The following is a 14,829-nucleotide window of genomic DNA, read 5'->3' on the forward strand; positions in this document are numbered from 1 at the left end:
TTTAGGCCCTTGACTCCCACTGAATTCAGCCATGTTTCTGCATCTATGTTCTTTTTCATAATCATCCAAGTCTAGGTTCATAAGAGTGACTGTGGAGATGGGATGCTGAATGTTAGATTCACATTATCAGACTTCAGCCATCTCAAATCCATCAAGCCACTGCAAAAGATGGTGATGGTGATATAGCAGGGTAGTGGTTCCTGTGCTCTGTCTTGCACATTATCTACAGATGGAAATAAATGTCCCTTTGGATGGGCCTGTACCTCTCCAGCTCTTTCTTCACTTATCAAAAGAAGCAGTCTCAAAAAACAGGATGCTGAGCAGGGAGTCAGCTATGATTGACCATCTAGGAGAAGATAAGCCTTTATGTCCCACCATTCAGGAAAAGCTCAGTATTAAACTTTGGACTGAAAGGAAGCACTTTTCTCCAGTTCTTTACGATAACAGAGATGGTCAGCTGCCTGAGTCCATCCTTTCCTGCAAAAACTATAGCATGTGATGCACTTCCATTCCCATCTCTCCCTCACACCCACCTGTAGGAACGCCAGGACAAACAGGCTGTCTTAAGCCTAACAGCACTGATGTTTCAGCTCCTGGTATGTGCAGTCTTTATAACATTGAATTCCTGGGCATCCATACACCCTACACCACCTTGCAGGAGTCACCTGCAAGGCATCCTGCTGTTTGATGCACTGTGCAAAATCAGTGTGAGCCTCGGAGGATTGTGGCGTGCCTCAGAGGTGGCAGGTAGTTGTTAAACAAGAGCACAGGCTAACCATACTGAAATGACTGTGAGATGAAAATACTGGAAGAAAAACCCAGAAGACTGCTGGAGCCCGCGAATCAAATAGGAGAGGATGAAAACTGATGCTGCTGCTCCAGCTCAGTAGGGAGATGGAAGAGCTGGAGAGTGAACACAGACCTTGCCAGACAGCCAGACAGGAAGCAGCACACAAATGGCATGACCTGCTCACAGTCCCTTGGGGATTTATCATGGCCATGTCATGCTGTCCCTGCCAGATGTGCGTCCATCACAGCTGCACAAGGGCTTCATTTGGGTGGGTGCTAGGCCAGGCGGATCATGTTGTTACAACTGCAGTTGCACATTGTGGTGTGATGGGACCAGGAACACGGGGCATCAAACCCCAAATTCAGAACAAGGGGAGTGTCTGGACTTTGTTAAAATGTACAATTTAAATTGTGAGGCATCTGGTTCCCTCAACATCATGGGTCGCTCAGCTATACTATGTAGAAAGCTAACATTTTCCCCTAAAGCAGAGCAGATCCCTAACACTAACCTAACACTGTGTGACTATAGACTGTCCCACTCCCATGTGCAAGAAACAGCTCAGCAAACACACGGGTACATGAAACTCAAGGGCTAACACAGAGCAGAGCAGTGGGGCTGGGTTAATGAGTAAATGACAGGGAAAACATTACAACACTGCAAGTAACTATTTGGCTGTCTTTCATAGGCTTATGTTGGGGAGGTCTCACACACTCCCAGATACCCTCCCTCATCCACAACAGGACCCAGACACCAGAGGTTTTATGCCTCTGATGAAGGTTAGCATCTCTTGCAGAAAAAGTAACCTGGACACTTACCTCCTTCCTCTCTGAAATGAGGATCTCTATCCCACTACCTTACTCCTGACCTCCCACGGATAGCTATTTTCCACTGCTCTCTTCCCCTGCCTAAGCCCAGCTTGAGCCCATGTCCTCTTCCCTGCATGGAGCATGTTCAGAGAAGAGCAACAAAGCTGGTGAGGGGTCTAAAGAAGAAGTCTTATGAGGAGTGGCTGAGGGAACTGGGGTTGTTTTAGGGAACTGGGGATATTTAGCCTGGAGAAAAGAAGGCCCAGGGGAGATCTTATTACTCTCTACAACTACCTGAAAGGAGGTAACAGGTGATAGGACAAAAGGGAATGGCCTCAAGTTGCACCAGGGGAGGTTTAGATTGGATATTCAGAAAAATTTTTACACTGAAAGGGTTATCAAGCATTAGAACAGGCTGCCCTGCTGAGGGAAGCGGTTGAGTCACCATCCTTGGAGGTATTTGAAAGATGTGTAGTTGTGGTGCTTAGGGACATGGTTTAGTGGTAACTTGGCAGTGCTGGGTTAATGGTTGGACTTGATGATCTCAAAGGTCTCTTCCAACCACGATTCTATGATTCCACTGGGCTCCAGCCCGCACCCCGCTCACCCAGCCCAGGCTGCACAGGAGGGCCACCAGTCTCAGCCTTCAGGGCTGGGTGATCATGGTCAGTGGCCCCCGCCCCAGATGCAACAGGGGGGCGCCAGGTTTTGCCAGCCTGCAAGGGCTCGAGTCTGCAAATGTCCCATGCCCCACAGTAGGGACAAAATTCCGGCACGAAGAGAGGTCTTTTCTCCTTCTCTCCTCCAAGGAAGCTAGAGAATAACCAAGAGCCTGTGCCACCGCACAGGTGCTCCACAGCCCCACTGTAATGACAAGTCGGAACCTTCAGTCTCCTGCACTGGGTGTATGTCCGGCAAGACAGGGAGGCTGATGGTAGCCATGGTTTGAATGCACTGAGCTGCTCTTCACCTTGAGCAGAGAATTAAACGGCAGCGTGTGGTTCACTGGCAGCAGTTTGCAAGGAGACAGGATGGGGGCCCGGTTTTCTCCGCTTTAACGAGAAAACACCTGGTTCTGCGGCAAGAGCTTCTGCTCCAGCAGGAGACTGACCGGCCTGCTTGGCCAGAGCAGCTGCATGGAGCTCCGCTGGCAGCCAGCTAGAGGATTACGGGTTATTTCTTAATCAAAATACTCGATTCTGCAAAAGGCACTGGGGAAACTCAGCCTAAAACTGCAGGCTCTGCTCTTTCTCTTTCACCTGCTCGGAGCAGCCTGGAGACAGACACACGGCTCAGACACAGAGCCAGCACTCGATACAGTGAGGATTTGCAACAGCTTGCGATTTATGGGAGCAAATTAGCCGCAGGGCCATCTGTCCCTCCCTGGACCATGCCTGGCCTGCTCCTTGCTGGAACGACTCCTTTTCCTTGAGAGGATATATATCAAACTACTTACTTTTTTTTTTTTTTTTTTTAAATTAAATAAACGTGGGAACCACAGGTGGGGGAGCAGACAACAGTAACCCTCTCAGCAGCATCTGCTGGCAAGCAGTGCCCAGCCATGCATGTGGGACAGATGCTGGGTGCTTGTGTGCAGCCTGACCTCAGTCCTCTCGGCCACTCCACTGCACCTTGCCGACTCCAGCCAGGCTGGAGGACTTCATGGCAGTAGGACCAGATGCACCACAGCTTGTCTGGCTTGACAACAAACAGCAAGTCCTTTTTTTTCCCCCCTCCGAATCTTTCAGTTTAGAGACTTGCCATGGGCGTAGATGAAAGCAGGGAGTTTGTTTATCAACACCAAACACCCGTCCATGTGCCACGCTGCTGGCTACCCAGCATGAGCGAGGAGCCCACCATGGCTGTAAGTACAGACTGCCCATGGGTTCATGGCTGATCTGGTGTTTTGCCCAGTGTCAGCTGGCTCCTGATGGGACAGGAACTCAGAGCTGGGCCTATGAAGAGAGAGTGCAGAATTTTAGCTCTTTAGCCTGGATTTTTCTTTCCCTGAAAAGTCACTTTCCTCCTGGCACAGGGAGGAGGGATCACACCAGCCTGCACCCCTTACCCAGGCTCGCAGCGTTGGGCTCTTCATGTCTGCTGCTTTGCAAAGGAGGTAGGAAAATTGATTTAAGGAAAACTTCCCATTCTTCAGTGGCTGTATTTAGGGATCTCTGGTGAGCAAAAGGGCTTCTGATGAGGAAGGACAAGCTCTGCTGCTGCAGCTGCATTGTTGCAGCATTGGCAGCCATACCCACGTGCAGGGCACACCAACAGCTCCCTGCTGGGGCTGTGGGACAGTAAGAGACCCATTTCAGAGCTAGCTTTTGGCAAGCCACCTTTCCCACTTCCTATTAGGCTGCAGAGCCCAAGCCAGACCGGGCTGCCCACTGGCATGGCCAGTCCACCAGTAGTGTACCCACCCCAACATGGAGTGAGCCACGACGTGTTTTATTCACAAACACCAAACCAAACCCCAACCACAAGCATCGCCTTCAATGGGGTTTACCACCCAGCCATGCCGATGCCCAAGCGTGGCCTTATGTCTTTGTAAGATGGGGTTATCATCCAGTGGTCTTATGTGGTTCTCCCCGCACTCAAAAGAGGTGCCAAGACACTTGTAATAGCTGAGCAGTGACATTGACCTCTCCGCTGAAAGCACCAGGACAGGGATGGGAACATTTGTGGTTAATATCAATGCAAATAAAAATTATGGTTGCAAATAATGAAAAATTAAATGGGTATCACTGGGCTAGGCCAAAATGTTACAGTATGGCCTCCTCGGCCTCCCAGTATTTCTTGCCTTGGGCAACCTTTTCCAGCAATCGCTGATATTTATCAGAAAAGAGATACAGTTATTGCATTTGGGTTTTTCAAATAATTGAGTAATTTAATCTTTTAAGTGCTTCTGAGATCACTTGCTGTAATTAAAGACAGAAGATGAATGACTGAAGTACAAGAGCTTTGGAGGACTTTAAAAATGAATGTGTCCTTGACTGCGTCTCCTGTGCATTTATATAATGATTATCCCACATTAATATGACCAAACAGATAAAAGGGGAAAATAATAAGAGCTTGGTTGCATTATTTTTCTTCCAGCCCAATAATAATATATCACCAGCTGGAGGAATGTGCTTGTGAATACCAAGCAGGAGCAACCACGTGCTGCCGAGTGCAGGACTTCGCCGCCTCCCGCTGCGAGGTGCAAGGAAAGGCAATATCTGCTCACAGATCCTGCAGCAATGTGGCAGATAAATGAGTTACAAATGTGTATAAAAATCACAAACGTCCACCAGAAGTGGACTTAAAGGCTCAGCTAGTGCTGGGACAGACAGTTGCAACACTGGCAGCTTACTTTATCAGCATTTATTTTCTCAGCTTTTGGAAAGAAGACCCGTTCGACCCCAGTGGAGAGATGGAGGCAGAAGGGTTGCTGCAAAGTAATAACCATCAACAAAAATTCCATCAGGCCTATAAACAGTAGTTTGCCTTCTAAATAAACTTCATGCCCTGGCATACCTATGTCATACCTTGGTATTTAGTTCCTCATTTCATAGCCCAAATGTAAATAAATACATGCCCGAAGAGGGAAGAGGAGGTGGTGAGAGAGCTGGAGCTGGCCCTGCTCCATTCTTCATGGAGCATTAAGCCCCTGGATCACACCTGTCCCAGGCTGGAGGAATGGCAGCCTTGCACCCCTCCGGGCACCCTCCGGGCTGACTGGAGAGGCTGCAGCTTGCCGGGAAGCCCTCCTCGCCGGCTTGCTCCCCTCTCTTTCCTGGCAGGGCATCTGATGGCCTCCAGCTCGACTGCGCTATTGCCAGACTACAAAACTTTGTCACCTCGTAAAACTTTACAGCGCAGGTAGTTTATACCATTACACCTCTTGAACTAAGCACTCGGCCAATTCGTGGTTCCCTCTGGTGGGAGGAAAAACAGATTTCTTCCGTCAGGTGTTGTGTTTGTGCGGCCCTGCTGGTTTACAGCGAAAAGCCTGTTAACAGAGTCCTGGGCGCAGAAGGCAGCAATGCAACAGCCAGCATGTTCCTGAGAGCTAAGCCACCATTTCAGCCAGCATCCTGCCGGGACATGCCATCGGTGCTGCTTTTTCTCCGGAAGCCCCACCGCACATCCCGCCCGGGAGGCGCCTGGGTTTCGGCATCGCTCCAGCTGGGATGCGCATCCCAGCAGGGCACAGCCCCAGGGGGAAGATCCAGCTTGGAGGTTCCTCTAGCTCCCGACAGCCAAACAGGTGGGACTGAGATGGCACTGCCCAGGCCCTCTCTTCCCTGCAAGGACTGATGCCATAAAAGAATCAGTGAGAAGTACATTGTACATCCCAGGTTAGGGGGAAAGAGATAAAACTCATCTCTGCCTGCCAAAACAACCTCCAAAGTCTTGTGTGTTACTGTCTTAGGAAGGAAGAAACTCCTTTCACTAATAGAAAAGAATTAAAGTAGAAACTAATCCAACTTGGTGTGAATTTGCAGTCATTCCCACTGCTTTGAACAGCATGCCAGTGACAGTGACAACCTCTCCTGCACCTCAGACCCCCATGGGTCTCCTGGGACTCGGGCCAGAAACACATTTATTTGGATGAGCTCAGGAGGGTTGGGACTGGATAACGAGGCTTCGCCATGTTATATTGCAAGTAAGTCTTCCAGCAAGGAGAAGGCTTTTGACAGTAAAATTCATCATGTAGGAGATACATCTATTAAGGGACAAATAAGGTAGGAAGTTTACCCATTAGACCCTTTTTTCACATTTTATATTTTTAACAAAGAATATTCAAAAACCCATGGCCCATCCCCACGGCAGGGGATTGTTCCCTCAGCTCCCAGGGCGAGGAACTCACGCATCTGCTTGTGTCTGTGGCTTTTCTGCCCTGCTTCTTTAGTATTTTCCCTGGCTCCTCTCTGCCTTGCTGGCCCTTTTGCCACTCCTTCACAAACACACAAAGCATCGCAAAATAATAGCCAGCAAAATGTCAGCACCCACCAGTGCCTTGGCTGTAGGCTGCTGTTATTTCAACTTTCTGGTTTCTTAATGATCTTAATTTTCTCAGAACCATTTGACAGTGGTGTTTCTGTTCCACTCGCAAAACAAAGTAGAAGCCTCTGATACGTTGGATCCTGCCACTTTCATCTCACCTCGTTATTCCTTCTTTTTCCAATCTCTTAAAAAGGGTGAGCTTAACCAGCCAGCACCAGCTGTAGCCTTGTGATGAGGGGCACATCAAAGATGGGAAGAGATTTCCCCTTTCTTTCCCTCACCTCCTCTTCTCAGCTTTGCATGAGTGAAGAAGGAACAAGACTGAACTTTCTCAGCTGAAGCTGAAATCTAGCACCTAAATCTGATTTCTTCTCCCTGAGTAAGGGCATTTTCACCTAAGAGGTTTTTGCAAGCAGAATAAACAGATCAAGTTTCTAAGTGACTCAAAAGCAAATGAATGCAACACAAGGAGAAAAGTGAAGGGCAAGTTGCATGTTTAAACACGCTGATGCTTGTATGGCCACTGTCCCATTCCTTACTCTTGTCCCTTTCTGCCCCTACTTCCTTTACCCTTGACATTTATTTTCCTCAGGATGTTTAACAAAGATGCCATAAACTGACTACTTAGTGCCACAACTATGCTGATGAAGTCCTTCAAGCCTGTGAGTAACTCTACAGGAAGAGAAGAGCTGTTAAATTTACTGCAGCGTTACTATGAAATAAACTATTGTAACAAAACACTCTTTTATTGGTTTGGTTACTTCCACAGGGTTTTTAAATAGCAACAGTCACTCTAAAAAAAAAAAAAAAAAAAAAAAAACAACCCAAAAAAATCAAAGACCCAAAACCCAAAGCCCCAGGTCTGTTGGAAAAACCTGTTTGGACACAGCAATCTCCAACAAAAGTTACTGTTATTTATATGGCATTGTAAAAACAAACAGCAACACGAACTCCTTGCAGAGTTATCGTAACAGCCTCTCCTAAGGTACTCTGTACTTCAGAGAGATGGCGCAGATTAAACAGTAAGATTGTGTTACAATTTTTTACGTACACTATCTTTATTTCAATTCTGAGATTGTTATAAAAACAATCTAACTTTCATTAAGCACAGACATCCTTCCCACAGTCACTCTGCACAATCTTTTCAAGAAATAAAACAGAAGCTTTGCACTCATGTCACAAAAATATTTTGAATAAAAATATAATTTTGTATTTTACAACATGTTTAATCTGGAGCATTGAATAAACCAGCAACATTTCATTCTGGAAACACGGTTAAAACTAAGAAAGCAGTCTACATAAAATACTGCATGTTAACATCCATCACATGCAGACTCCGGTTGCTCTTCAGAAAATAAAATACCATCCTCCCCCAAGCTGTCTTTGCAACCCGAGTATGGAGTCCCCTCTGCTCGAAGTCCTTGTTGCTGTCGGCATTTCTGCTCTAGATGCACAGATGGTGATGGGAAAGTGCCAGATCATCTCTCACACATGGGTATCGAACAGAAGAGGTGCCCCACGGCCCACAGCCTGATGGCAGGAGGTGATTACCACATCAGTTTGCATGAACACACCGCAATTCCCCTTGGACAGGTACCTAATCTTTGCCTATTCAAGGGCTTTTTTGTCGTTAGTGGAAGGTGGTTTTTTTTCAAGAAGATTGACAACAAACTCACACTGGCCCCTGATTACGTAAAATGAAGCAGATTCCCGAGGCAAAACCATACCATTATCTCCATCAGACCAGCCTGTATTTTCCCAGGCCCATCATTATACAATTCCTTCACGGAGAGCTACGCATCGCTGTGCACAGGCAGCACCGCAGGCAGGCTGCTTAGGAGAGGACTTTGGCAACCGCTGTCCCCAGCTCCAGCCGGTCGCTGCTCCGCAGTGATATTTAAAAACCCTTCTGAAGGGAACTGCGCCAAAGACTGCGTTATTCCTATGGGCCACAGCACCATGAGTGGATGCGATCATACAGCTTTCATAGCAACAAATCCCAATTTACCTACAAATTAGATATCCAGCTGGTGCCATCTGCCTGTCGGTGGTTACATATCACCCAGCTTCTACGGGAAGAGCCGGCAGTGTCTCCTCCGTGCTCAGACTGCTGTTTCACACATTGCGCTGTGGCTGGGCCATTAAGTAGCACAGGGCAGCAACTCACTGGATGGTTAATGGCGAGTGAAGTGTCAGGACAGGCCAGTGCCCACCAGCACGGCACCCGTCCTCTTCCATTCTTGCCCTGCCCAAGCCCCCTGAACCCCCTCAAACCCAGGGGAGGCACGCACATACGCTCGGCTGCTCAGAAAGATCAGCTCCAGTCTTTTTTTGTTTTACCAACAACAAGATAACATACCTACACACACCCACATAACATACAAGTCAGGCACGGCCTGGCTACAGTTTGTATTAAATGAATGTCACTTTTGGTTATGCACTGTGAAGGCGTCTGACTACTGGAGTAATGGATTGCAAGGTGATTCATCGCCATGCCATGGAGCAAGCCATTTGGCATTTCACACATTTAGGGAGAGCTATGTCTTTGTAATCCACACTGCGCCAGGCACCAATGCATAAATACACAGCAGTTAAAAATTTGCTCTTCTTCAGCAAGTCCCACCAGGCTATAAATAATTTTTATATATATTTTAATACTTCATCACTTACCCTGCATTTTTCACCTTAATCTCAATACCAAAATATACATTAGTGCAAAGACATACCATTTTAAGACTGGAACTGGAGGACAAATATATTAATCTTTATGATAAGATACTAATTCTTTTCTATTTCTATAGATTATTTAAGAAAATATATAATCTTAAATTACGAATGAAAATCGTATTTCATATGCAAGCTTTAATTTAGAGTATAGAATCACAGAGTGTTCAGGTTGAAAGGAACCCTGGGAGGTCGTTTAGTCATCTACTAGTCATCCAGTAGATAAACATCACATTTAACACAGCATTATCAGCTTTAGTAGATAAATAATTCTTAATTAACACAGAGCACATTTCCTTTAAAATATTCTTTCCAGTGAGTGACATTATTCACATAGCAATAAAAATACAATTACAGCTGAAGGCGATGCAGGCCTAGAGTTAGAAAGCGGAGAAAAATGACCTCACTGCTTTATACTGATGACACTCCTAATGCAGTGATCCACAAAGCAGGCAAAATAACGTAGGGTTTCTTCCCATTCTCTCTATTCTCTATTATTATTAATAATAAACAATGTTGCTAATATTTTGCTAATTTATCCTGCTGAGAGAAAAATGAGAGGCCTGCAGACGTTCAGTAATACTTTGGGATGAAAAGCTGCCAGAGCCAGTTGCTCAAAGGAGACCCTCCAGCCAATCTGGAAGGGGCTCAGACCAACAGCTCCAACACCTCAGACCCTGGCAAAAACAACAATGAAGTGCTGGATTATTACACCAAAATGCTGGGACTTAAAGTCTCCAAACTCAACACAAATGTCATGTAGAGAGCATGTTATTGAATTACCCACAAGTTTCCAGCAGGTAAGTAACTGGGCAGCAGCTGAGTGCCAGCTGTGTACAATGGGGTGCCCCAGCCCTGCCGTGTCCATGGGCACAGGGTCAGGCACGCAGCTTTCTGACAACTGAGACAGCAAAGACATCGCAGCTCCTGCTCTCTGCTTTTTTACTGAGCAAATCAAAGGGAAGCCCCTTTACCCTTTCCATCTCTTCCCATCAGATGGTATGACCCCTGCCATCCCTGGACATACCCCTGCTGCTTTCCCCATGGAGAAAGACACAGTTCCTTTAGCTGAAGTTCCCCAATTACATCCTGAAGTCAGATGCAGCCGTCAGCAATCTGAGTAGTAGTTAATTGATTTATTGAGAACTCCCAGCAGCACAGACTGGTATCCCCCTGGTCTTCCCCCTGTGTCTGCTTTAGTAAAGGGGGTGTCCTCTCCGTCGGCTCTGATTTGTGCAATTCTCCTCCATCTCTGCTCAGTCACGTTCCCTCCTCCAGTCAGGTGCTGGCACTGACCAAGCAACATCATCATTAAACCCTGATTTGGAAAAGTAAACCATTTTGTTTGCGCCTAGTCTTCTCTTGGAGAATTTGACATTCAGGCTCTTCCACCACTCCATGTCTTCAAAACATACATTCACCTGCCCAGCTCAGCGAGGGACAACCAAAGGAGGGGAAAGCATCTAGTCAATAAAAGGTCCCAGGGAAAGTTGTGAGATAATGCCAACCACGGGAATTAAGGACTGGTCATAAACCAAATGTACTCAACCAGAGAAAACGATTTCTGGAAGCCATATGCTAGCAATCTCTTCTCGGTGTCAATGTCCTGCAGTACCAGGCAAGGTAAATGCCTTCCTAGTGCTGAAGCAATCACAACGTTGTGCACTCTTATTTCAGATTTCCCAAGGAGATGCAAGAGAAAGGCCAGTGAGTGACGTATTCAAAGGGGCAGCTCTATTTATACCTTCTTTCTAACCTCTTGGAGTAGTAAGTAATGAAGAATATAGTAACAATAAAAGCAACAAATATGAAAGAGATAAAGGCTAATAATGATTTTCTGGTTCGGAAGAAGTGGCATTCAGGACACGAGGCAATTTCTTCTGGGCACAGCAACTCAGTAGTTTCAGGACCAGGAAAACCATTATTGTCAATTATTTCTCTGTAATGTTTCATAGAAGGCTTTGGCTCATATTGATTTGCAATGTAACTGTAGAGACCATATTTAGGAGCAGTCTTGTCATTAAAAGAATAGACAAAATATCCTTGCAGATTAACGTTATCCAAGGTGTAAGCTGTGAAAGAACACAAAGCATTGAAGAAATGAATAAACGTCACTTTGGCATTCAACAGCAGTATCATATGCCAGTACATAAAGCAGAGACAGGGGGATGTTAAACCCACATCTGCACCTCTCTTCCCCAAAATAAGGTAAGGTACATGTACATTGATGAAGTGTTTCTCATAAAAAGTAAGAATCTGTCAGCCATTGCCAGACAGCGTGATCTGAAAGTATCCTGCAATTTATTTCCTTGCACTTGGTAAACACAGCTGTGAGTGCATGACTGTGTTTAATGATCAGCATGGAGCCTATCGTGAAAAGATGGCTCTCTCTTTCATGTATCAAAGAATACAGGTTTTGGTTTTCCTGCACCTGGGTTTCTGCAACCTGTTTGTCTGATTGCTCCTTTCTGCCTTGCAGAGACCTCCTGAAGGGGATGGCCAAGGAACAGAGGACATCAGGCTGCACTTCTCACTAGGCAAAGGCACAGTGACATCAGGAAAAGACACGCCCATGCTAAGGTCATGTACTGGGATATCACCAGCACACGTGGAAAGGTAATGCAGATCACAGTCCTCTCTTGTTATTGACCTGAGTTTCTGATCCAAGATGACCTGTATTAGTCTTTATTGAGAACATGTCCACAATAAATACTGCTAACTTGGCTACTGGAAAAGGTCCAGCAGCTGGAGCATTAACCTTGCGCCATCAGTCCTGCCTGACAATACCAATCAATCCACAGTAGTGAATGCAAACTGTAATGCTTTATCTCTCAAAATCACTATTTTTAACAAATTAAAGTAGCATCTTCTAGCTAATGAACACAGGACTGAAAGCTAATGATTACTGAATTTTCATATGCCTCTGGAGATAATTCTTTTTGGTACCTCTAACCTACCTTCTATGTGTAAAATGAAATAATATTCAGCTGCCCTTTTACAGAGCTGCTACCCAGGATGATTAGTTTGTGTTTGTAAAGCTGCATGTGGATTTAACAGTGTTACATAAATGGTTATTGCTGTTCTTTGTTTTCAATTGGCAAAGATGTACTTGGTGTACAAAGCACTTAAAAATACAGCCTCAGTCCAAAGGGTCCTGTACCGTATTCTGGAATCATTTATCTGCACAAACCTGTTGGCTCCCCTGGAACAATGGCAGGTGAGCAACATTACACACACAAATGCTGCCACATGCAGTCCCTGAAACCAGCTGGAGGAAGAAGGCAGAATAGGAAGTTTAAGGCAAGAGCACACACGTACCAAATCCCCTCTTATTCCTCTTCAGTGGTACTGAGGTAAGGACACAAGATAAGGACACACTGAAGTAAGGACACAAAATTTGTAATTCATCTCAGTTAGTGCACAGGGTCTTGCAAAAAAACTGCAAGTTTTGGAGAAACCTGAATCAGTCACGATGCAAAGGTTAAGAGCTTGCTCCCTGTGTAAGGATAAGATGGACAAAAGCACAATAACAGAGCAGAAGAAGAAAAGAGAATGAAAATGCTGGTATTACTGGCAGACCAAACGCTGTACAGGAGTATATGATGTCCAAAGTGGGAGAGTGAACTTCAGGGCAAGTATTAGTAAAGGCTAGTTAGCAGGTAGATAGTCATCCATGACAAAGAATGTGGAAAGATAGGAAAATATGGCTTACCTATAATAGTTTAGTTGAAAAACATAGGAGCTATTTCCAGGCTGGATAGAAGAGGAGCTAAGGAAATGATCAGGGGAAACTGGTACCAGATCAGTAAGAATGACAAAGTCCTGTAAAAAACAGGTGTATGTGCAGGGAACTGGGAGAAAAGGCCATACCCATACACGTTTTAAAAACTGAAGTGCCAAGAACTGGTACAGTCTAAAGTGGTAGGAAGGAGAGAAGCAATATAGAAAAAACAAATTGAAACCTTAAGCGCAAATATAGCCAAGATATGTTTTTTAACAACAGATGCAGAAAACATTCAGCCAGTGCTTGAAAATGCTGAAGAAGGAAATCTTGGGCACTTCATACTTACGTCTCGTAATTCATGAAAGAGGTGGAAATTACAGAGGAGGAAGTTAAAGCCGATATTTAACAGAGTGGACAGGATGACCTAGCAAATTATGGAACTGCCAGCCATCCTTCGCTACCGAGCAAAAGAGTGGAATAGATTATGTAAGGCTTGATAAATAAGAATTACAGGAGATATATATGATTAATGCCAATCACCTTAGCTTTATGAAAAATAAATCTTGTCAAACTAACTTGACATCTTTTTTATGAGATCAGCAGATTGATAAAAGTAATGATGTTTGATGTAATATACTTAGAACTTCACAAGGCAACTGACTTGGTAACACATGGCATTTGGATCAAGAAAATAGAATGTTATAAGGTCAAGGGGAGTCTATAATAAACAGATTTCAACTGGTCTCAGCCAGAACTAGTAAGTCTAGAAATGTAATTCCAGGTAAGTAAGTGTCACAGTGGGTGTATTTTGACCGTGGCCATGGAGACTGGCTTTAAGCATTAAGATATTTAATGACCTTAAATATATATCAGCAACATGAAAGAAAAGTAAAACTGTTTATCACAAATTTTGCAAATAACACAAAAGCGAGGGTCATAATTTAACTAGTGTATCAAGCTTTGCACGAGCAAGCAACTGGCATTTGAACACAACCAAATATGAGGACGTCAAAGAACAAGCAAACCATACTTCGGCAGAGGAAGTTCTGCTTGGGGGGCAGGAATCTATAACGGAGTTTGAAAGCTCAGTAGATAACCACAGAGTGCCTGTAACCAACCTGCTGTTACGGCCAAAAGAGCTTATGGGCTGCTTAGATGTATGGAAGAGGAGTAAAAGGGTAAGAGGTTATGTTATACCTGCCTGTGATATAGGTGTGGCTGTGGTAGGAACAGGTCTGGGTTTACCCCCCTCAAGAAGAATGCTGGCAAAGGCGAAAAAGTTTAGTAACGGAAAGGTTCCAAATGATGTTTTATAGTAAGGGACACAGAGCTTTGTCTGTGTTACTTATCAAAGAGGTAAATGAGAGAGAGCTTGTTTTCTGTCTGTGAATACTTACACAGGTAAAATACATGGAAATGGACAACAAAATGGCTTAAAACTGAAGCTAAAGAAATTAATACTAGAAGTAAAATTTATGTATATCTATACAGACACTTGTATATAAAAACATAAATAATTACCCACTGCAACGCTCACAGTGAGATACAGAAGATTCATCAGTAAAAATTATCTCATTCGGGTCTTGTGCTTCCCTTAAAGAACAGTGTGTGTTGTATGACAGGATGACTCAAAATGCCTCCTTTTTGCCTTATAATTTATGAGTCTTTGAGAGAGAGACAAAGACAGGTTTGGGTTCTGAAGAGCAGGAAAGAGCCCAGGAAATGGCACAATGAGGTAGATAGCTGAATTATTATGAAGATCACTGGTGGATAAGATCACTGTTGGATGAGAT

General features: G+C 44.9%; 1 protein-coding gene across 1 annotated transcript in view; it reads right to left on the reverse strand.

The window, feature by feature from the left end:
- Positions 1-11,046: 11,046 nt before the first annotated feature.
- Positions 11,047-14,829, reverse strand: part of KL (klotho) — a 48,582-nt gene continuing 44,799 nt past the window's right edge. Inside the window, exon 5 of the mRNA XM_074151773.1 lies at positions 11,047-11,384. Within this exon, the coding sequence (XP_074007874.1) occupies positions 11,047-11,384 (338 nt within the window). The remainder of the gene's footprint in view (positions 11,385-14,829) is intronic.

Source organism: Numenius arquata, chromosome 1, assembly GCF_964106895.1.
Source record: "Numenius arquata chromosome 1, bNumArq3.hap1.1, whole genome shotgun sequence".
In the NCBI taxonomy this organism is placed as follows: domain Eukaryota; kingdom Metazoa; phylum Chordata; class Aves; order Charadriiformes; family Scolopacidae; genus Numenius; species Numenius arquata.